The 23,020-nt window shown below is 51.4% G+C and overlaps 1 protein-coding gene across 4 annotated transcripts in view; it reads right to left on the bottom strand.

The window, feature by feature from the left end:
• The window catches only part of PAX2 (paired box 2), a 76,552-nt gene that overhangs the window by 21,129 nt on the left and 32,403 nt on the right, over nucleotides 1-23,020 (bottom strand). For 2 of the 4 annotated variants that reach the window (XM_045876282.2, XM_045876281.2), the window contains exons 5-6: nucleotides 22,603-22,722; nucleotides 16,963-17,031 (exon numbers count right to left, since the gene is read on the bottom strand). In XM_045876282.2, the coding sequence (XP_045732238.1) occupies nucleotides 16,963-17,031; nucleotides 22,603-22,722 (189 nt within the window). The remainder of the gene's footprint in view (nucleotides 1-16,962; nucleotides 17,032-22,602; nucleotides 22,723-23,020) is intronic. The other 2 variants (XM_045876284.2, XM_045876283.2) reach the window with 1 other exon arrangement.

Raw genomic sequence — 23,020 nt, 5'->3', positions numbered from 1 at the left:
TCTATTCTTCAGGAGGTGGGAAAGCAAAGAAAGTGTGTGTGTGTGTGTGTGTGTGTGTGTGTGTGTGTGTGTGTGTGTGAGAGAGAGAGAGAGAGAGAGAGACAGAGAGAGAGAGAGAGAGAGACAGAGAGAGAAATGAAGAGCAGGATCTAGTCTGAGGTGGATAGACAGACACAGGGGCATCCTCCATGGTATTTCTATGTTCCCTGCATTCCTATGGACACAAAACTTGGTGGTTGTGTTTTTTACTGTGTAAGCCTCTGGAATGATTTTCTGTCTTAGAGACTGTGTGTGTCTCTCTTATATGAGTCGGGGTGTGGCATATTTAGTTTTTCCTTTTCTGTGGGTATTCTCTGTGTATATGCATTTGTACACGTCTGAACATCCAGAGAAATATGTGTGTGTGTTTGTGTAAGTGACAGAGCAAGAGCTGTTCTCAAAGCGTGTGTGTGTGTGTGTGCACGTGTGTGATTGCACGGGGAGCGTGAGCTCACGTGCCCCATGTTTCTTCTGTGCCTGCTTTTCTTTCAAGGATGTGCCATCCTCCTAATTCCACCCCTTGTAGCCGTTTGCCGTCCCACTGTGTCTAACCCTCCCCTGCTGGGGTCCTCCTACCTTTTAAGGAAGCCCTGCTGTCGGGCCAAGGGAGGCAGCAGTGTCTGTGGGTGTGGTTAGTGCAGTGTCACCAAACGGGTCCTGGGGAGGAAGGTGTGCATTTGTCTGGGAGCATGTGCTCATACATTATGTGCATGGGTGTGTGATATGTGGGGGAAGACTCGTATCATGCCTCTGTGGGGATTTGTGTATAAGCCTGCGTGTGGCTTGGCTCAACCTTGTGTGTGTGTGTGTGTAGGGGCTGAACTGAAGCTTTGTCCTCAGGTCACTGGCTGGAGGAGTCTCTTTTCCTTCATTTATTCAGGGGCCCTTCAGATCTTGACAAATCTGTCACTCTAAATTTGCGAGAGATTATGGTGCTCTCTCCCCAGCCCGCAGAGAGGTGATATATGATATCTGCTGCCCCTATTGATTGCCTGATCTGGTGGCAGAGGCCGGCGAAATGAACTTGAAATGAACATCATGCCTCAACTCATTGTGCGTATAATACACTACTTAATCCCACATTTTTCAGCCGCTATGGAATTCAATTGATCAATCATGTTCCACTGATGGTACTGTTTTAGGGGTTATTGCTGCTCCCTCCGCTCACTGACCTATTTATTTATTTATTTTTTTTGTATACTCAGGCCCTGGTGATAAGACAGGTTACAGAGGCAGCAATGGAAGGGGGAGGGAGGAAGGAAAGGCAAAGGGAAGCCTGTTTCGGAAGAGGTGGTGGCGGGAGGCGGGCAAAGGGAAGGAGAGGAGGAGGAAGGGCGTGGGGCTGAGGGAGAGAAAGAAGGTGCCGGAGGATCAGGGAAGCAAGGTGGTGTGATGAAAGCCTGCAGAGAACCCCAAGAGAGGCTACAGGAGGCTTGAGGAAACTCCCCAGAGGAGGAGGAAGGCAATGAGGAGGCAGGAAAGGCATTGGTAATGATGAATGGCGAAGGAGCATAAAGAAAGTTGTGGGGGTGGGGGCGCAGGGACAGGGAGAGGACAATGGCCCCACTGATGGGGACAGCAAGCTCTCGCAGGCTCTCTCTGGAGGAGGGGTGGCACCCATCCTTCAGCTGGAGAAGGATGGAAGGGATGAAGGCAAGGGGAGAGGTGGTTGGGAGAAGTCTGGGGTCAGAGGTCCAAGAAGGAGAAGTCCAGGAAAGGAGGAAAGGAAGAGGCAGAGAATGGGCAGAGGAAGAAGGGAAGATGCTCCTTATGCCAGAAGCCCGGGGAGGTGCTGGCTGGGGAAAAGGCACCTGAACAGGAAACCTGGGTGTCCAGCTAAACAAGGGCCTGGATGGGGGTGGGTTTGGAGGGTAGGGTGAAGAAGGGGAAAAAGAGAAGAGGAGCAGACACAAAAAGAGAACATGGAAGAAGAGACTAGAAGAGGAAAAGATGAAGCGGTGCTCAGCGCTGACCACTGGCAGGCACCTCTTGAGGATGATGGAGAGAGAGCGCTCCGGGTGGGACTTCCCAAGGGGCGACTCTCAGAGGTGACAGCAAGGAGAGGGATGGAACCGCACTAGGAGACCATTGCTTGGCCCAGGGATCCAAGGCTTGCTGGCAGAGCTGGGCCAAAACAGAGGAGGAGGCAGAAGCACGTCTTGATCTAGGTTTCGGAGTGAGTGGGGAAGGAAATGTGTGAGTAATTAGATAGCATCCTTCTCCAAGAAGATTACTGACCCAACAGAGACAGCTCCCTTGTGCCAAGGAGCCAGGCCATGAGTTCCCTGTGGGCAGAGACCATGACTGAATGCATCTCTGTGGTTCCAGCGCTGAGCACGGACATGGGCATAGAGTAGGTGTTTGATGAGTGACTGAATGAATGACTGACCCAGACCCCTGGCTGAAGATCTCTGGACTGGCCACCTGACTGGCTTGGCACCCCAGAACACCCAGTCACCTATCAGGCAAGACTCATGCATCCCTAGCAATCAAAGGTTGTGGGAAGATCCACACCAGGTCCCTGGGTAGACTTATGCCCCTTCTTCACTCACCCCTACTGCTGGTGAGCTTCTAACAGCATCACTCTCAGCAACACCACCCTGCCCACCTATAGTGCCTTTGCTCATGGGACAGAGAACACCGTCTTCCCAGTTAAGAGCAACACTTGATCTGGGAGGTACAGAACCACCATCCAAAGAAGGCAGCGGAGGTCGCTTGAGAACTGGGACCAGAGACAGCCTCTAAACTGGACTCCCCACACCAAGGCCTTGTCACAGCAGGGGTGGTATAAAATGGGTCTATTGGCCCGTGGTGGGAGCTGGTTGCCAAGAAGTCCTTTCCTAAATGACGGGAGGGAGGAGGCCCTCGGCCTTTATCTTGATGAGATAAGCCAACCCCTTGTCAGGGTTCCCAGAAGAGGGCTGGAGTATGGTGGCCACGTGTCCGGGGCTTTGTGGAACAATTCTGATTTTTAAAATTCTCTTTCCCACTGCCAGGCCATATTTTTAGATTAAGGCTGGAAAATGTGCTTGCTGTAAGTTTAGTAAGACCTCACCCCGCACCCTGCCAGAGCGAGGAAGGGACCGTGTGCTAATTAGCCTCCACGTGTGGAGGATTCAGCCCTGTTCTCCTGCTGTCCCCAGCCACCAGCCCTTAGCAGCTTACAGTAATCAGCTTATTACATGCCACTGAATCCTCCCCACAACCCTGTGAGGTCAGGACTGTGATACCTATGTGAAAGAGAGGGAAACTGAGGCAAAGAGACATTAAGTAGCTTAGCCAAGGCTAGGCGGCTGGTTAGTGACAATCGGGATTTGCAGGTCTGCTTGACCTAGAGCCTACCCACTACATCATTTCACTGTGCTGCCTGGGTTCCAAACCCAGGGGCTCAGCTGGGGACCACTTGACTCCATCTGGGGCATGGTCTCCCTCCTAGCATCCCCACTTCTCTGCCTTGCACCCTCCCTACACTGAAGGCACAGCCTATAACCCTGAGCTGGCTGAGCACAGACTGTTTGAAAATGACTAGGAGACACTTGGTCCAAATTTCCCATTTTACAGTAAGAAAAACTAGAAGGGGTGAGCAGTGAGCGGAGGGGGGTGGGGGGTGGGGGAGTGACCAGTCCTGGGTCACACAACTAGGTGGTAGGGCTCTCAGGACTGGAGCCCATTCCGGGTGTTTTGTCCACTACAGCAAAAGCACTCTCAAGGAGAGTGAGCTACTACAAGTCCTTTTTGGAATAAGGCAGGATATAAATAAATTAATTAAACAAACTGCTGAGCTAAAACTTTGATGAATATTTTTCTCTCAGGGGAACAAAGGCTCATATTGTCTTCTCCTCTGACTGCTTCCTATTTGCTGAGCAGTTAACAGAAAGCTTTCACAGACCTTAGGTTATCTGGGCTTCCTAACCACTCTCCAAGGTAGGTAGGGATGATGATCCCCTTTCTACAGGTGAGGAAATGGCTCAGAGTAAACAAAGTGTAGATTAAATAAGGGTAGGTGGCTAGCTCAAGGGCATGTCCAGCAGGGAGCCTGGCACCAGGAAGGTGCTCCGTGGACAGCTGAGGACAGAAGGGCAATGGGCTGCAGGAGCTGCCTGCCCAGCCAACGCTCAGAGTGTGGGCTCCAGCTGCTGTGCCCAGTCTCCATGGGGACAAGGACAACTGCAAGACCAAAGATCATCTTGACTAGAAGTAGAGCCACTGACATGGTTAACAAAGGTTACCTTCGGATCATGAGCAAATTATTTTCTTCTCATCTAAGTTTTCCCGTATTGTCCAGGCTTTGTACATTAAGCATGTACCACTTCTAGAATTGTTAATAAAAATGTCTTTTACTCCTCAGCAAAAGGATCTGATCTCCTCACTCACTTAGCCTTGTCACTCCCCATCTATTCTGGGCGTCCTGGGAGCAGAGCCCTACCTTCTACCTTTCTGATTCCAGGCCAGACCAATCATGAATAGTGTTGTCCAGTGAGAGCTCAGCAGCTTGGGCAGGAGGGAAGCCACTGAATAGCAGGTCTGAGGGATGAGGGCTAGTCACAGAAGTGTTCTGTCCTCCTTGTGGGATGACTTTCTACCTGAATTCTCAAAGTAGTCACTGCGAGGGACAAGACAAATTCTTGTGCACTGACCAAAAGGTAGGTGGGGTGATGATTAGAGACAGAATGAAATAATGCCATTTCCTTGGTCAGAAAGCACCCAAGGCTCATCAAAGTCCATAAAATCAAGGTGGGATGAACAAGGGCTATCCCCCAAGTCCCAAGAAGTAGGAATTAGGCATTTGAGAGGAATCCTTTTAAAGTACAGGAAAGAACTATGCTAACTTCAATTTTCTAAGCCCCAGTACACATATCTACCTATGGGGAAACTGACAACATTAGAGCTTTTAAATACATTCATTGAATCCACTCAACTTTACGAGGTACTTCTCATTTTTCAGATGAGAGGCAAAATTATTTGTTCAACATCATCCAACTACTAAGCAGCAAAGCCTGGATTTGAACTCAGGATGTCTGACCCTAAAGCCTTCTCCACTCTACCAAATTTGCCTTTAGTGTCAAAGATCATTACCATCATCATCATCATCATCATCATTTATGGACACTATGTACTAGGCAGGCTTGAGGTGCTTTAGTTCAATTTTACAAATGAGGGAACAAGCTGAGGGAGAGTAAAAATAAATGTTCAGGATCGCACAGCAGAGGGGAAGCAGTCTGGGGGAAAGTTAGTCTTACTTCATCCGGAGACAGAAAATGACCCAAAAGAGCGATAGAGGGAGAAGAGAGAAAAGCTCGGAGGACGTCGGAACAGCGCTCGCCGACTTCAGCCCCAGGCGGCCGGCCGCTGGAGGGGCAGGGGCTGGCTGCGGTTGGGGTGGGGGCTCCGGCTAACGTGGGCTCCATGCCGTCCGCCTCCGCCTCCTCTGACACTACCTTCCCCCTCTGCGGGGTTCACCCCCAGCTGCCAGTTGTTGCAGTTTCAAACTCAATTGTTCTCCTCGGTACTGAGGCAAATGGAGTCATTAATTACCTTCTATCGGCTGGGCTGAGTTCAGAACGCGATCAATATCCCCGCTTGTCATTCAGGGCAGCCCGCCGGTGCGGCCCGGCCCCTCCCCCACGCGCCGCCCGCCCTCCCCTCGGGGCCAGCCGGCCGCCGGGCTTGCCCATCGGGAAGGAGTAGGGATTGGAGCCATGGGGAGGGGACAGGGCCGGGGGGGGGGGGCGGGGGGGGGGATTGAGGACAGAGTGGGAGGAAAGGGGATGGGAGGGAGGAAGGGAGGAAGGAAGGAGGAGGGGAAGCTTGGGGGAAAGGAGAGAGAGACAGGAAAAGGAAGAGAGGAGAGGCCTGCTGCCCTGTGCTGGGAAGGGCTGCAGGAGCCAGGCTGGAGAGTGTGCTGGTGGGAACCCAGTCTGTCCAAGGAGATGGCATGACATTCCCCCTCGCCTCCCATCCTTAAACCGGACAACCTTCGAGTCTGCCGTGGCCAAGCCAAGCTCAAGAGGAGGGCATAGAGCAGCCCTTGGAAACATGGCCCAAAGTTTAGGCTCTGAGCAAGACTAGGTTCTGCCTGGCCTTCTAGCCTTCACAGACCACCTGCTCTCCTTGACCAAGCTCAGCTTCTAAACACTCCGTGAGTTCATGGTAGGGGGAAGAGTGGGGGTGGTGCCTGGCCTGCCTGACCTCAGTCTTGCTGTGCCCATTTACACACCCATGTGCCTCTAGGGACACTATACCGCGTTAGTGATCTAGTAACGTAACACTGGACTAGGAGTGACATCTGAGTTGAAATCCTGGTTTTGTGGCTCACGTGCTACATGGCCTTGGCCAAGTCCCATGAGCTTTTCTGGATTGAGTTTCCTCAAAGTTACACCAGGGGGTGGCTAGTTCCTCCCTCAGCAGTATTAATTTCTTCTTTCTCTGTGTGCCAGTAGCCATCTATCCAAATCTCTATTGTAGAAATAATAATAATAACTGAAATCGATCCAGTTCCTATTACAGTAGCAGACACTCTGTGGAACATATAGACACTGACTTAATCCTTACAGTCACAGCAACTAACATTAAGTGCTTACTATATATTAGGTACTCATTTAAGAATTGTACATATATTAACTCATTTAATTTTTACCAGAACTTAAGCAGGAAGCTTCTATTATTATCCCCATTTTGTAGGTGAAGAAATGGATGTGCAGAGGTTCCAGAACTTTCCTAAGTTTACACAGCTAACAAGTGATGCAAGAGGCAGAAGCAAACACAGGCAATTTGCCTGTGGCAGCTTGAGTTTGTAACCTGGAGAAACCAAGGAGTGGAAAGGTTAAGTAACTTATCCCAAATTACCTACTATAGCCAGTAAGTGGCAGAGCCAAATTTAGAATCTGTATGTATCATAGGTTTTTTTAATATATATATATATATTTTTTTTTATCATAGTTGTTTTTTTAATGTTTGTTTTCTCCACTAAACTGTGACTATTTTTGAAGGCAGGGACCCATCTTTTTCATCTTTGTAAACCTAGCATAGGGCCCGAGGTGATAAAAAAAAAAAAAAATGTTGGCTGATTCATTTAACAGAATTCCAGAAGCAAAGGTTGATAAATTCTTAACTTGCTTTGCTCAACAGTTTATCTTTTAGAAGAAAAAAGAAGCAACAAAGTAAATTGCTACTCTGGATTCAGTGTCATTGCATTTTACAGCTGCAAATTGTCACGGAGATCACTTAATCGGATTCCCTCTCAGAGACAAAAAGAAAAAAAGGCTCAGAAAGGCTGAGTAATTTTCCCATGTCACACAGCTGGTCATCTTTAAGATGGGAAATGAGGTTCTCAATGCCCAATGCCCTTTTCACTATTCCAAGCTGCTTAATTCTGACCGAGAAACAAAAACCGATGAAAGGGAAGTGATGGCGATCTGGGGAGAAAGCAAGCATGTCTAGAGTTGACAGTAGCCAAGGAAGGAGGCATTGGACAGAATCCAACTTAAGGAAAGCAAACTGCTACATGGGGAGGGAAAGAACAGTCGTGTGATTGCAAGAGATTCTACAAGGGAGTATAATTCTGTAAGGACAGGGTGCTCTAAAAATGAAATTCCACCTCTACAAGCTCAAATAATCAACCTGACAAAGGAAAAGGACTGGAGTGGGGGAGGGGTTGAAAGAGAAGGACATTTAAGGAAAATCATTGTTGTTGCACACGGATAAGCTTTAAAATATGATGAGCCTAGATTTTAAAAGGACATGTACACCGAACAGTGGAAGATTATGCAGCCATTAAAAAATCATGTTTTCAAAGAATATTTAATGATATGTGAAAATGGTCCTATATAATGTTAAGTGAAAATAGCAAGACACAAGCTGTATGTACAGTATCATTCCAATTTTGATAAAAAAATTATATATGCACAGAAGGAAAAAAAAGACTGTAAAGAATATACCAAATTCTAACAGTGGTTATCTCTTAGTGATGAGATTATGGGTGATTTTTTAAAAAATTTACTGTATCTTCCAAATATCTTCCAATGAGCATGTATGACACTTATTATCAGACAAAAGTTATTTTTTCCTCTCTTAAAAAGGACACACAACAGATGGAAGGAGAGGACCATAACCAAGGATAGATATGAGAGTAGCATGAACCTGTCAGGAAGACAAAAGCTCAGAACAAGCTGAGACAACAGAAAAGGGCCTTTGTAGCTATGTTTGAAGAAAGAACAAAAAGGAAGGCAGGTTTAGGTTCAGTACTTGGGAAGGGGAGTAAGACTGAGAAAAAAAGGGAGAGAAGGCAGAACCTCTCAACCCTCTCTCCCTCGGCTTGCCTTCGTCTTCTCCATCAAAGAAAAGAATCTTCAAAATGGGACCATCAGGAGTTGCCCAGGTCAGGAGGGGGCCAGGCAGGTAACTCATATCTATTCCAATTTACTTAACTTGCCCCGGCCCAGATAATTCATCTACCAGGACCCTGGAGGAGAAAGTAGATAGGATCCTAAATTTTTTGTTGATAATCCTTGAGAAGTCACAATAAAAGGGTGAGGCAATGAGTGACAAAGCCCAATGCCATCTTCCCTGCAAAAGGGGGATTATGCAAATAATGCTCTAATAAATCTAATGCTAGGGTCAGGAAATCTTTTAGAAGAAATTGTTATACAGTTAATTTGTGGGCCCCAGGTAAGAACATGTTGATATAAATTGTGGCACATGAATTAGCTATCAATGCTCTGATCCAACGCTAACCCCACCAAAACCTCCTTAATTGCCCTGGTTGGAAGCAACTGCGCACTCTCTCTTTTTAAAACATTTATCAGAGCACTTTATACCTTGATCATAGCATCTATCACATTCTGCTAGTATAATGATGTGTACATTTATCTCCCTACTAGATTAGAAGCTTCTTGCAGTCAAGAACTGTATTCTATTTACTTTTGTGAATCAGTCCCTCCATGTTTTATATATAGCAGGCACTCAATCTGCTCATCAACATAAGTTGCATTTTTTATTGATTAAGGAAATGCTGTGGATGTTAACATTTCACAAAGAACCCCCTTCCTAATTTTATGGACGAGATGGAGAAAAGTGAAATGGCTGATGGCTGCTGGGCTCAGTAGTACCCAAAGCATTTGTTTACTGCAACCAGGAGGGAGGTTTCCACTGGTGGGCACTCTCTCCTTTATTGTAAAGGCAAATAATTCCTTTTTTTAAGATTGTGTTTACTTATTTGAGAGAGAGAGAGCACAGAGGGAGATGGGGAGGGAGAAGCAGACTCCCCGCTAAAGAGAGAGACCGTTGTGGATGGAGCTCAACCCCAGGACCCTGAGATCATGACCTGAGCCGAAGGCAGACGCTTAACTGACTGAGCCACCCAGGCGCCCCAAGGCAAATTCTTGTAAAAAACCCTACTGGGATGATGCTACAGAAAACATCCTTATGATCTTAATCAGGTGGAATTAAGAGCCCAAACCAACAAGATGAAATTCAACAGGGATAAATGGAATGCCCTATGTTTAGGTTAAAAAAAAAATCAATTATACAAGTGCACAATGGGGTAGACCTGGCTTGATAGCAATTGATGTGAAAAAGATCTCGAGGTTTTCGTTGACCACGAACTCAATATGATCTTGAGTTTGACAGAGCTGATAAAAAAAATCGAATGTAATCTTAGGCTACATTATGGATGCAGAATCTCCAGATGGAGACTGGCAATGGGTCTACTGTTCTTGGCATTGGCTAGACTGTCTCTAGAGTTCAGTGTGCATGTAGGAGAGACTTTAACTGTCAAGGATGAATTCAGAGATGGATAACCAGTATGGTGGGAAACCTTCCTCCAGTGCAGGAACCACATCGTGTGAGAAACTAAAATCCACTGGGGGCCACGCGGGATGAATGGAAAGAAGGGAGGAAGGGACGGAGAGAAGAGAGGGCGTCAAAGGGAGATCTTCACCATCACTTTAAGTGGTGAATATTGTTGTCTCTATTTTAAAGATGAGGAACCTGAGATTCAGAGAGATCATGTGAATAGCCAAAGGTCCCACAGCCAGTAAGGAGTGCAGATGGACCCCACATCCAGACGTTTGGATTCCAAGGTTTTTCCCTCAACACTACCCTGACTCAGTACAAGGCAGTGCTTCCAACAGTGACAACTGTCCATGTATGTCCTATGTCCTGTCAGGCAGCACTGCAGGAAGGGAGAGTTCTATGTGAGTGGCAGATAAGCCCAGATGACCTTTAAGAATCGGAGACTTGGCCTTGTCACCACCCTTAGCCCAGCCACTGGTCTCCTTCCACATGGGAGGGGGCTCTCGAGACAGTCTCTCTGCATCCTAGCTACTCCGGGGCTCAAGTCCCATCTCCTGCTCGCTCTTCTAGCCACTTCCCTGGATTCCTATTGAATGCTCAGCCACGTGGTTCAGCATTTAATTAATAGCTTATTTTCTGATGTGTGATAGTCTTGTCTCCCCCAGTAGATTATAAATGCCTGGAGACCCACGTCCTAGTTATTTGTTCCTCTTGTACATCCCAACACATTGGGCACTTGGGCCCACACTGATAGAAAGCTCTCCAAAGATATAAGTGTAAGTTTTCTCAATATTCCACTATTTAGACACCAAAGCAAAACCACAGACTCTCAGCACTCTGAAATGGTTTATAGGAAATCTGCCCAAGGACAGAGGCATGATGTGAATGATCATTTAGGGCCCTCATACTTCCTCACCAAACATTAGAAGAGAGACCTAGAACTCCAGAGAATTATACCAGGACAGTTACTTTCCGCATTCTGAAAAAGTTCGTCCCCCCTCCTCCCCAAGCCCCCCAGTTACCTGTAGCAAAGAAGGGTGTGAGTACCCACGGCCAACACACAGTCCGAGTGAGTGCATGTGACCCATCTATGAAGTAGGAGTGGGTTGAGCAGGTAGAGATGAAGCTGGAGGGAAGGGAAGACCAGAGGCAATGATGGGAGGGGAGCAAACAGGTAGTGGAGAGAGAATCGAACTGCACAGAGAAATGGGAGTGAGCCCTGGGTGGGTGTGGGTGAATTCCCCAGAGTGATCAACTTTCCTGCTTGAGAGCAGGCGCCGTGCCTTCCTGCTGGCCGCCTGGCAGAGGCTAGGGCTCCAGGCTCCCCGGTGGGGCCACCGACCACCGACCACCGGTGGGGAAGAAGGAGCATCTGTCTGTGCGGGACGGAGACTTCCTTCCAACCTATGTGGGCTCTCAGGGAGGGGCTGGGGCCTGCTGCCTGGTGCTGGGTTCCAGCTGGGGCCAGGACCAGTTAGAAACCTCTCTGGAGCCAGGAGGGAAGGGGGCTTTGTTAGCTCAAAGGACACAAGCAAGGCGAAAAATTACAAACCAGGCCGCCCTAAGTATGCTTGTTTAGAGAAACTGCTTGCATTTATGAAGTCTTTGGTGCGGAAAGCAGGGTTGCAAATGACTGCATCAGAGCGACAGTAAAGGCCATTAATTTCCTGTTATGTTTTCCTGTGTTGGGGGCTTTATTAATTTAATTTTACACTGTCGAACAACAGCGAGAGCTGACACTGCCACGCCGCCGAGGCTGGGGTTTTCTTTTTGTGTGTGGAGCAAGGCTTTGCCTGACATGCAAATCAACGCTATTACCGGAACCAATAAAGATGTGTGGCGGGAAGAGGGGAGGGATGAGGAGAGGGAGGGAGGGGAGGAGGGGGGGAAAGGAGAGAGAAAGGAGAGAGAAAGGGCGAAAGCCATCCTTGGCCAGTTTCTGTCTCCCTCCATGCCTGGCATCTCCTGGCTTCCAGAGCATCCTCCACAATCAGCAATTTCTGCCCATCCTTCACTTTCCCTTCGACTCGTCTTCCCTCGACTGTCCGGCTTCAGATGATTCTACCTCTGCTGTCCTCCTCTGTCCCAGCTCCTGGCGGAACTTGAACAGGGACGCTAAGTTCCCCGGGAGAGGAGGGAGACAGACTTCCCCTCCCCACATCCCATCCCCAGCTGAGGCATGTCACCGGAGCACAGGGGCAAGGGGCACACCAACCCCACACTCCCCTTTCCTCCAAAGTCAAGGATTCTGGCCCATTTACATATTAGTGTATGCACACGTGAACCCCTAGAAGGGCAGATATCCCACCTTGCTTATAAGGCCCTCTGAGAGCGCCCATATCCTTAACCCTGTCAACCATTCATTTCCTTTGAATTCCCAGAAAAAAAAAAAAAAACTGTCTCTGTTTCTCCTTAAGAGACTCCAGCAGCTGTCTTCAGTAGCTACAGGGTATCCAGTTGGCCTAGACCATGATACCAGAGAAAAGGAATCCCAGAGTCAGAAAAAAGGCACCTTCCTGGGAGGCCACATTCTGGTCCCTTTTACTACTTAGGCCTCCCAACGACCACCCCAGGACCGTCCGCACTGCCCCTCACGCAGAGCGGCTTCCACAGGCTGGCTGCCACAGGGCTCCTTGCTGCCCTCTGTCTGGCTTGCCACGCCACCAATCTGCCCAGGGGGGAGGCACACTGCCCATGTGTCTGGGTTGGCCACACCACCAAAGGAGAAGAAGATGGGGGGCTGAGCAGGCGAGAGGGAAGGAAAGTGAAGCTCCTGGAGTCACTCCTACCAAACACACCGTCTGCACCCCTCCATCCAGACTTTGCAGTTGGCCGGGGGCCTAGGGAGATCTGTGTGAGCCCGTGGAAGAGAGAGAGAGAGAGAGAGAGAGAGTTCATGCATCCCTCCCTCTGTCACTGGCTTGCTTGAGCTCCTGCCCGTACTTTCTGCTTCAGGAGCTCTTTGCCAGGCTCTGAGAGGCTGTTGGATGGAATCCAGCTCTCCCTAGGAGGAAAGCATAAACTTCATAAACTGCATTTACTTTAATGCAGGTTCCTGGGGCTGCTTTCCTCGGGCTTTTCCTCCCTCCTCTGTCTGCTCTGTCCTGGTCACATTTTGTCCCTGGCCCTGTGTGCACCCAGACCTCATGTGTGCGCACATGCGTGCATGCGTGTGTGTGTGTGTGTGTGTGTGCGCACGCGCGTGAGATGAAGGCTCAGGCAGGAGGAGAATGGGCAAGGTGTACAAGCCTTGTGTAAAGGAGCATTCCTTGGCCTGGCCCTGGAGGGGGCCTGTGAGATGCCCGCATACTGTCTCCGGTGGGACAGAGCACAGAGGGTGCTTTGAGACGGGGGCAGGCGGGCACTTCAGGGAGGGGGGGATACTGACATTTGCTGGGGACAGCCAAATTAGGAGCCACCTGGAGGCTGGGCCCGGGGCTCCAAGGAAGGGAGGGAGAGAAGGCGAGGCCTTGGTGCAGGTTGAGGTTTGTGAGGCCTCCCTGTCTGGTGTTGTCAAGGTCAGCAGGTTCAGGTTCACCGAAGGGTCAGGATGGTTTGAATTACTGGCTCTGCTGCAACTCGGCTTGGAGGCTCGTGATCCGTCTCCCAGCCCCAGAGTCAGGCCCAGCCCTCCCCCCAGCCTCCTTGCCTTTGCACCCCCACCCAGGGCAGAATGGGGAGGGTCCCGGAGAGCCCCGGCAGCCACCGAGGCCCCGAGGAAGGCAGGCAGGGAAGCCCTGAGCTCAGGGCTCCTTCGTGGGCAGCCGGCAAGATCAGAGAGGCTGCTCAGACCCACTCCTTTGGCAGGCAGCAATCTGGCCTACCTGTCATCCAAACCCTTTTTCTGAAGTGTCCCCCAGGCCCCTGCCCTTCCCAGCTGCCCCTTGGCCTGAGGAGGAGGCAGCGCCTGGAGAGGGGAGCCCAGAAGCAGCAGGGCCTGGCTCCTCCCTCCTGCATCCATAGTCTGCACTTGGGGGAGAAGGGCAGAGCTGAGGCAGCGGATTTCTCGCTTGGTGCCCTTGCCGGTGGAGGAAGGAGAACGATGCCTACCTGCAGGGCTAGAAGGGGGTCGCCATGTGGAAGACTAGGAGGTGAAGACAGATTCTGACAAAATGGGTGTGCATGCACGTGCACAGGAGTGCACGGATGCAGGGGGTGGGGGGAGGACCTGAGGCCTTTGCTGGGAAAGTTGGGATACTGTGCTGTACCCACCCTAGTTTCCAGTGGTGGAGGGACACAGGCAGGCAGCCCCTCCACGGCAGACCTGTACATTCTCTCCTGGGGGCAGGGGTCAACCTGTCTATTCTGGCACCTTATGAAGAAAGTCTCTTTTGTGCTAAATCTCAACATACTTCCTCAAACAACCAAATACAACTCTTTCTCCACAACAGCATGGACTGGCCGGGAAGCCACTGGTTAGTGGTCTGGCTGCCAGTCTCCGGTGTAAACACAGGGATTTATGTACAAATTCAGGCCCCTATGTCAACTACACAGGCTAAACCCTGGTACTTCCAGAAAAAAGTAAGCCCATATGCGCGCAGATGCCAAATAAAATATCGACATAACCTACCCCCACCTCTGTATAACGATATGGTCAGTGTTCAACAGGCTCATGGCCAAGAGTACCCAGAAAATGTGGCTAAAATACGTGATCCATCTAAGATAGAGAATCTCCCCCCTCTTGTTCGAACGGTCTAATTTCCCAGGTTACTGGGAAGATAGAATCATAACAATGAATGTGTGTTCATAAGTGGATTTTTTTTTTCTTTTTTGGTATCTTAGTGAGTGCTGACCTTTAAACCTTAACTCTTTCTTGGACTGGAGTGGACATTAGCCAGGTTTTGATGATTTGTTGGAAAATGAACATAAGTTGAGCTTTGTTGATACAGTTAAACTCAGGCACTTGTCCAGACAGATGACTACCTTCATGTAGATTTGGTTTCTGGACTTTCATAGAACCTGCCTCATGTGACCTGGGCTGGGTGGTATCGGGCATGTGAAATCATATCATTCCAGCCATAATCCACAGAGTACCTCTCCTTAAAGAAACTCGAACTCCGTTCAGCTTCCCTCTGCCAATATAATGTTTTCTTACAGTGCCCGGCCAGGGCCTAGAGGAGAGCGAAAGCCAAAAGAGGTTCTATGGTTTCCTGCCCACGATGGAAGCTCATGCCAGGGTTCTGAGAGCACCCCACCCTGGGCTCCACGCTCCTGGGGCGGTAGGGGGTGGTATCCTTTGCGAAGGGAAGCAGCTGGCTGGGCACGTAGGTGTGGAGGAAGGAGGAGGTACACAGACATAACTGTGCCCACGCTCTGGGTTTCGGTTAAGGACTCTGCAACATGGTGCAGCCTCGAGGTGTCTTCTGGACACTCCTTGGCACCCCTCCCGGCTCCTTCGGGCTGAATCCTGTCCCACTACCATGGTGTATACTCTGCCAAACTTCCCGAAGCTCTTCCCATGCAAGCCGCCCTCTGCATCTGGACCAAAAGGCCACAGACAACGGCGCAGTGGGCCCGAGGGAGCCAGGCTCTGGCTCCTGCCTCTGCCTCTCAAGCCCTCCGCCTGCGCCAGCCTCCCAAGGAGCGCTCACCTGCGGCCTTCCCGCTTCCCCCATCAGCCTCTTCCAGGACGGCGGGCGCGCCGAAGTCCTAGGGCCTGGCTGCGGCGGAGGGGTTGGGGGGAGCCTCTCTTTTTTGGGGGGGTGTCCTCCTTGTCTGCCTTTTCTGACACCAGCACTCCTCCCACTGCCCCTCCAGGAAGAGAGTGGGGAAGAGAGGCCGGTGACCAGGGCTCGCCTGGCTTACATTAATGAGATACACCAGGTGTAATCCGGCCACGGAGGCGGCCTACAAGAGGAGGCGAGCGCGGGCGGCCAGGAGCAGGGCTGCTCAGGTAATTGGTTTATCTCTCTGGAAGCAGGGGGAGCAATCTCAGCACAGACAGACTAGCAGTAAAGTCTCTTCCTTAAGGCTATTTCCTTTGTCTTTTCAATTGCTTGCACATCCATGTGAGAGAGGGAGAGAGTGTTAAAGAGAGAGGGAGAGGGAGAAATGTTAATTTGTGAATTAATGGCTTTTCTCAGCGGAATTGTAAATTCAAATGTCACCTCACACGGTGACACCACGGCTGGTCTGCTGAAGAAGCAATGATAAGATCCCCCACCTCCCTCGGTGCCCCTCCCTCCCCAAAGATAGCTGTGGAGTGGAACATGCTACTTTTAATTTGCAATAACAACACAACAGAGGTATGCAGTAATGACTGCCTTCCTCCACCCTCCTCCTGGCTTCCTTCCCCCCAGTCCAGTTGGCTCCCCATTTCCTCCCTCCCCACCCCTTTGCTCTTCTGAAACAACACCTCACCTCACCCCGGCTGCCCCCCACCCCAGCCCAGCCAGGGCCCTATCACATGGGGGTGGGGTGTGCCTTCGAAATTGACGATGCTGCAACCCTCTCTTCTCCTTCAATAATCAGGGAATTAATGACCCTGAAGTTAAAGTGAGGCTGATACCGAGGCCCTGCCCAGCGTTGGGAAAAAGCCTTCATTGTTTTCAAGCAGGAGGCGGGCAGCAGTGAGGGAGATTCATGGATGGAGACTGAATATGCAATTTTCTTTCACCTTGCCAAGAGCTGCCCCTGGGCTGTGCCTGGCCTAAATTTTTCCTTTTACCATCTCTGCCTTATCCGGCCCTCCCACCTCCCTTCCATTCTTTCCAGAAAATTACCTTCAAAATTGATTTCCACTTTTACAAACAAATATAATGGGAACACAGGAAAAAACTTGGGCCATGATGAATTAGGGCTGTCAGGTGCTTCCAGGTCTCCTTTGCTTTTGTTTTACTACCCGATCTGTTCTTTGTTTTTCCAAGGGCTGGAAAAAGTGCCCCCCATCCACTGAGTGCCTGACCCTCCAGGCCACTGGGGCCTCAGCCCCCAAACCCAGCAGTGGCCCGTGGCAGAAGTGATCCAGGCCCTGAGACTCTGTTAGCCTCTTGGTTTCCCAGTGGAAGCCTGACCCACCTCCTCATTTCCGCTCCCTGGCTCTTAGGAGTCCACTCTCCGAATTGTCTCTAACCGCCACCGCCCCAGCTCTTTCCCCTGACCCCCACACCATATTCCCTCTGGCCCCCATACCTCTTAAAGTCCAGACCAGATGCAAACCTCCACCTCCTCTAATGTGGGCAGGATCAGTGTATACCTCGACTAGAGCAAATAAGAGACAGACAGACACTGAGAGATCCCAAAAGACAGGCAGGTAGAAGACTGGGGACAAGACCCTGAGATTGGGAGACCAGGCTCCTCCTCAAAGGGCTTCGAGGTTTCTGAGCCACAACTCCCACATAGCCTTAGGGTGTAAGGGCTCCCAGCCTCCATCTCCCCAGCCTTGGGCCCCAGGTAAACCTGGAGGCAGGCTCAGGACAGCCCATGTATTTGCCTACAGAATGCAAGGTGATGCCTACTGGGCCCTTTGGGCAAAACTCTATATGCACACCCGTGTCTCAGGACCGTGGAGCCTTAACATCCTCCGGCCTGGCCTACAGCTCTCCCCTCTCACTAGTATTGGTGGACACGCACCTGCTCACATCTGGTTGTCTATTCAAGTATATACACTACCCAGAAGACTGCATGCCTGCCCAGTATATGGCATTCCATGCCCCTTTTCACCCAAAGATCTCAGAATGGTAGAAAACACACATACCTACATTTGCTTAAACCACATAAAAAATTACATGGTGTCCATAAAACAACAAACACACATTTCCCTAGATAAATAAATAAACTTACATGTGAGAGCAGAAATGCACAGCAATGGGTAGAGGGAGGGATGCCTCCATGTTAGAAAAGAAGGGGTCCTAGATTTAATTACGTACATCTAAAATGCCTTTGGATGCTAAGAGATGACACGTGGCCCACCCAGATAACCATAGAGCAAATGACCACACAGAGATGGACAAAGGTCCTCCCAATCACACATGGGTGGCTGACATCTTTCCCCCACTCCCTGGTCCCATCCCGGTGAGCTTGTCCCAGCATCAGCTTCCCGCACCAAGATTAGGGAGCCTGGGCCCAAATAAGTTTCCTTCTAACATGACTTCACTTCCCCCCCAAACATAAACCTGCCGATTAGGTCCTCCCCCGCAGACCCACGATGACCCGTCTTCCAAGATGGAGCTGGCTCAAGGCAATATCCGTGCTTTTGTGTAGCCCTCTCCACAGTCCCCCTGAAGTGAGTGCTGATGCTGTCTCCATTTTAGAGAGAAAACTGAGCTGATGAAGGGTAAGTGATTTGCCCGAGCCACCAGGATTCAAACCTGGGGGTGCCTCACTCCAGGGCCCACACCCTTCCCCACTGAGCCACACTGCCCGTCCACGCCACTCCAGGGACTGCCTGCTGGCCTCCACCCGGCCTCCTCCTCCTCCTTCTTGCTGGGTGGGGGTCCTGCAGCCTCCCCTTGCCCAAAGCCAGGGCTCCTGGACCGGGCGGGTGCTGCTCATTGCCACGGCCAAATCCCCTCATTTGCTCCATGTCCAACCTGAGGAACACACTCGGGGACGTCGAGGAGGGAAACTAACTCAGGAAATAAGCCTCTTTTTCCGGTTACGGCTTCATCCGAAGCAGAAGGGAGCTATTAAAGGCAGCGACAGGGCTGAGCCGCTTCCCTGCAACCCGCCCTGTCTGCAAATGCACCCCTGCACGGGTTTGGCACCTCTCAACTGCACAATTCATTGTGCACCGAATTAATGGAATGCAAAACCACGGCCCCCTGCAATCCCACACGGCAAAGGATGATACCAACACACCTCCCCTCACCCAGATCAACAGACTCACACCATATGACTTCATTTGGATTTTTGGACAAGTTACGTAATTGCTCTATGCTTCAGCAACACGCATGGACAGCAACGCTTTGGGCTATGGCCGAAAGCACCTGGGTGAAGGCAAAGGACTCTGGTTTTCCAGCCTGAAAAAAGACAACAGCCTCTGTCTTCCAGCCACATAAACCAGGGCACGCAGCATTCAGGGAAGCAGTGTCCCTTCAAGGGACCCTGACATACTCACCCAAAATTGTAGCCAAAAAGAGGTAAGGATCTTAGCAGGGTACTAACTGGGGAGCTACCTTCTCAGACTGACGGACAGCCTGTCTTCTGGATGCTTCATGACATAGCTTCCTCATCTGTCCCTGGTTCCTGCCTCATTCTGGGAGCTTCTGGACCCAGGTGGGTGGGCAGTGTTAAGGCGTCTTGACTAGCACATTTCTCAAAGGAAAGTCTGCGGATTCTTCCATACTTCCGACGGCCAGGGCGTGAGGAGGCGTCTCGGGCAGGCTCACAGTCACTGTCAGTTCCCTTTTTCCCCAGAGTCACAGCTGATCGGCCCTTTACTAATATCCCCACAGATATGATTGCTGCAGATACTAATAACGCTTGTCCATATTCCGAGCACCAATGCCAGTAATGCTCTGGGTATTAGCACTGTGAACGCCAGCAGCTACTGCTGAGATTGTCTCCAATAATGGCAGCACACGCTGCAGTGATTGTCCTCGCTAATGCCCACCACCGTGACATTGTTAGAGCTGAAGAATAGGCCGAACTGTACCCAGAGGCAGGAGCGGGAGCGGCTTCCTTGAGGACAGGGAGGCTCACAGCTTGCCCCCGGGGCATGGCACTTCTAGAGAGATGCCCCAGTGCGTGGGGCCAAAGGGGGGCCAGCCTGGCAGGGGCGGCAGGGTCCTCCTGGAGGGAGATGTGCCCCTCCGCCCCTGGAGGTCTAGTCCCTTGACATGTACCCCCGTTCCCATCCCAGCGCCCCTCAGCGCCCCAAGTCACTCGTAGCCTGCGGTGCTGGCCCAGTATCTGAAGGACACACCTGGGTGTGTGGAGCCCACGCCTGGGGCTGCCTCCTGCAAAGGCCTGCCAGGTGTTGTGCTAGCTTGGCCCGACTGCAGACTTGGGCTACATCATCTTGACACATAATTATCTCTCCTATTCTTAATCATCCGAGCTGCTCCCGAATGCAAACTGGACCTGGCTGCTTGGAGGCACCCAGGATGGGGGAGGGGAGCAGGGCTGTGAAAGGTCCGCCTTTGCTCTCTCTTTTCCTCTCCCTTCCACCTGGATCAGACAGGTCAAGTGTGTGTGGCGGCCCGGGGTGTGATGGGGGGCAGGTCGGAGAGAACTGGCTTCGCTCACAGGTGCTGGCCTCCACCAGGGAAAGGCTAGCTCCCTCTGGTCTGCGATTGCTCAGGGAAAGCCAGAGTCAAGGCAAGAGAACCATCCCCCCCAAAAGAAGTAGGGCCTCGGGTCTTCCTTGTCCCCTGGCTAGGCCCAGGAGGTAAGTGTTTAAGCAGTAAGAGGAAACTGAGAGCCCCCATGACCCCTCACCTAGAAGATGCCAATTGCTTCCTGAGATGTCCCCTGCCATCATGGTCAGCCTGCTGGAGGATGGTCTTCCCAAACCCAGCCCTGCTCTTCTCCCTTCCTGCTCAGACACTTTCAGTGGCTACTCCTGCCTGCAGAAAAAAGTCCAGACTCCTTATACGCTCCGGTCTTGGCCTGATCTCCTGTGGCCCTAACCCATGTACTTCCCCTTCCCTTCCGGCCCTTCCCTCTTGCCCCTTCAGCCCTGCCAGAGCACGCCTGCGTCTTCCCCACCATAGCACCCTCTGGTCACAAGGCTCAGTCTACCAGGTAGAATTTCACACTGCCATTGTCCTTGAACATGCCCCTGACCCATCCTTCAGGCCCCTCCTCGAAATGCAGCCCTTTCTGCCAGGCTACTCCCTCCTGACTCTGAGTTCCCGTGGCCTGCAGCCCAGACCTCCATCACAACACAGCTATCTGATGGGCCTTTCTGCTCTCTGGGCTCACATGATTTACACGCCCCACTAGACTATAAGCTCCTTAAGGACAAGAATCATATCTTGTTCTGCTTTGGGGTCTTCAAGCCTTTCTTGCAGCTGATGCACAGGAAAGGTTCACTGAATTGAATTGACTTGAAACAATGAATGTGATCAATTGCAAGGAGGAGAGCACTCTGTTCTGGGCCGGCTGGGCCTGACCCTGGGTGGCCACAGCCTCCTGCCAGTGCCTCCCTACCCCTGGCCTGCTCTTATGGCCCATAGGAGTCCAGGAAACAGAGCATGCTTGGCCCCAACCGCAGACCAATAGGGGAGAGTACACGGCGGCAGCGGAGGGGAGGGTTCCTGTGGCCTCCCCCTACCCCGCCTGCTGGACATCTCACACTCTAAAAAAGGCAGGGGCTGGTGGTGAAAGGGGAAACTCTTGGGGCCTGAGGAAGAATCTTCCAAACCACTCAGGGTGCCAGGGCGCCTGGCTAAGAGGAGTGTGGGAAGCCCCCAGGGAGAACGGGGACCTAGCGCCTTTCCCGAAGCCTCCCCCTGCCCATCAGGGGCTGCCGCCAAAACCACCACAATGAAATTTAGTGAGTGGCAAAGGCCGTGGCAGCCAAATGGGTTTGGATATTTTGGAAGAAGGAGAAATAGAGCCAGACAAGCTGTTTCCCTGTGAAACGAGGCTATTAGGGCTTCTGGAAGGAGGCCAGCACCAGGTCATCACTGTCTTGCCAGACCTAGGCCTCTCCCATGCTCGGTCCCTTTTGCTGGAGACCGGGGCTTTCACACTCTCTTTGCCCTCAGCCTGGGCCCAGGGAATCTCACTTCTGTCCCTTTTCTCTGTTCCTTACCCTCTAATGCTGCCCCAATCAAGGGCTTGTCTATGCTTGGGATGGCCATGTGATTGATTGTCCAAACAGGACATTTTTGAGAGAAAAAAGAGATGCTGACTGGCCAAGATGCAGAGACAAAAGGCATAAATTGGGACTGTCCAGGCTAATGGGATATGTGGTCCCCCTTTATGCTCATCTCTAGAGGATTCTGTCTATTTCGTGGGAGATACCCTTAAAATCATACACCCTCCCTAGACCAGAAGGTTACTGTTTCCCTAGCAGGGACCATGGGACTGGGACAGGAAGTAGGCTCCAGACACTGGTGTCTCCGTTGGTCTGGGCCTGCCGGCCCTGTGCCCTGAGCCCTTCCCTCATCAGAAGAGAACCAGATGGTCACCAAGGGACCCCTCATGTCTCAACATTTATAAAATGCCTTCTCCCAAGCTTGTGGCCACCACTCCCTCTTCGTGTCCTTTCCCCTCTCTTCCTCCTATTCATTTCTCCCTCCCCTGAACTCCCTGCCTAACAGCCGGGCTGCACCTTGAGGCACTATAGGGAATGCGGGGGAAGGGCCAGGGAGGAGCCTGAGTGGTGTCTCCTCCCGTAGGGAAGAGTCCAGCTCCCTGAGTGGTTTCAATGGGGGGCAGAATCCATGTGCCACAGAGAAAGGACACCCGGGTCAGCTGCACGTGACATCACACCTCCATCTTCTGATGGGTTGGGATCAGGTAAGAACAAGGGCAGATCGGCCTTTCATCCTTGGGTCAGAGATCAGCTGTCCCCCAACTTCCTGAACGCTCCCAAGGTGTTACATGGTTCATGCTCCTCCCCTGGTACCCCACGGGGATATTAGGGGCAGTCCCAGCGGAAGATGAGGCCGTTGAGGCTGCTGAGCAGATGGTGAAGCTGAGGGCCCTACCAGCAGCCCGCCTCCCTTTCCAGGAGCCAGCAGGACAGTAGGGGGACCTGGGCTTTGCTACTAAAACTGATCTCACAGCAGAGCAGCTGCGAAGCCGGGCCGAAACCGGAGCTCTGAGTCCAAGGACAAAGCATGCACAGGGAAGCCAAGCCTCTTCCCTCCTCCCTACCTTCATCACGTTTCCTCTTCTCACCATTGGAGCGAGGGATCCCCAGGATCCCGTTGATGGAGTAGGATCCCACTGGATCATTGGAGGCGCTGGAAACAGGAGGGGAGGCCGTACTGGGAACTGGACGAGAGTAAGGAGGAAATGCCATCAGGATAACAGCTGTGATCGCAGGCCAAAGCCCCAAGGCTGGGGGCCGAGAGAAGCAGAGGCAGTAAGAGGGATGGGGAGTCCCTATTCCCCTTCGTCCTCTGAGGTTTAGAGGGAAACGCATGGCTATACACAGTGCAGGCTCTTCACTTCTGTCAAGCCCCAGGCTAAGTGGTGACCAGTCAACCCCAGGCCTTCTCCACAGCCCTAGAGACTTCGCTGGGCCCTTAAACTCACTTCCCGAGGATACGTGGACACACCAACACTGACT

Source organism: Mirounga angustirostris, unplaced genomic scaffold (assembly GCF_029215605.1).
Source record: "Mirounga angustirostris isolate CCGP_5_RB_7025 unplaced genomic scaffold, mMirAng1.0.hap1 SCAF_6, whole genome shotgun sequence".
Lineage (NCBI taxonomy): Eukaryota > Metazoa > Chordata > Mammalia > Carnivora > Phocidae > Mirounga > Mirounga angustirostris.
This window is presented reverse-complemented; position numbering and strand designations above follow the sequence as displayed.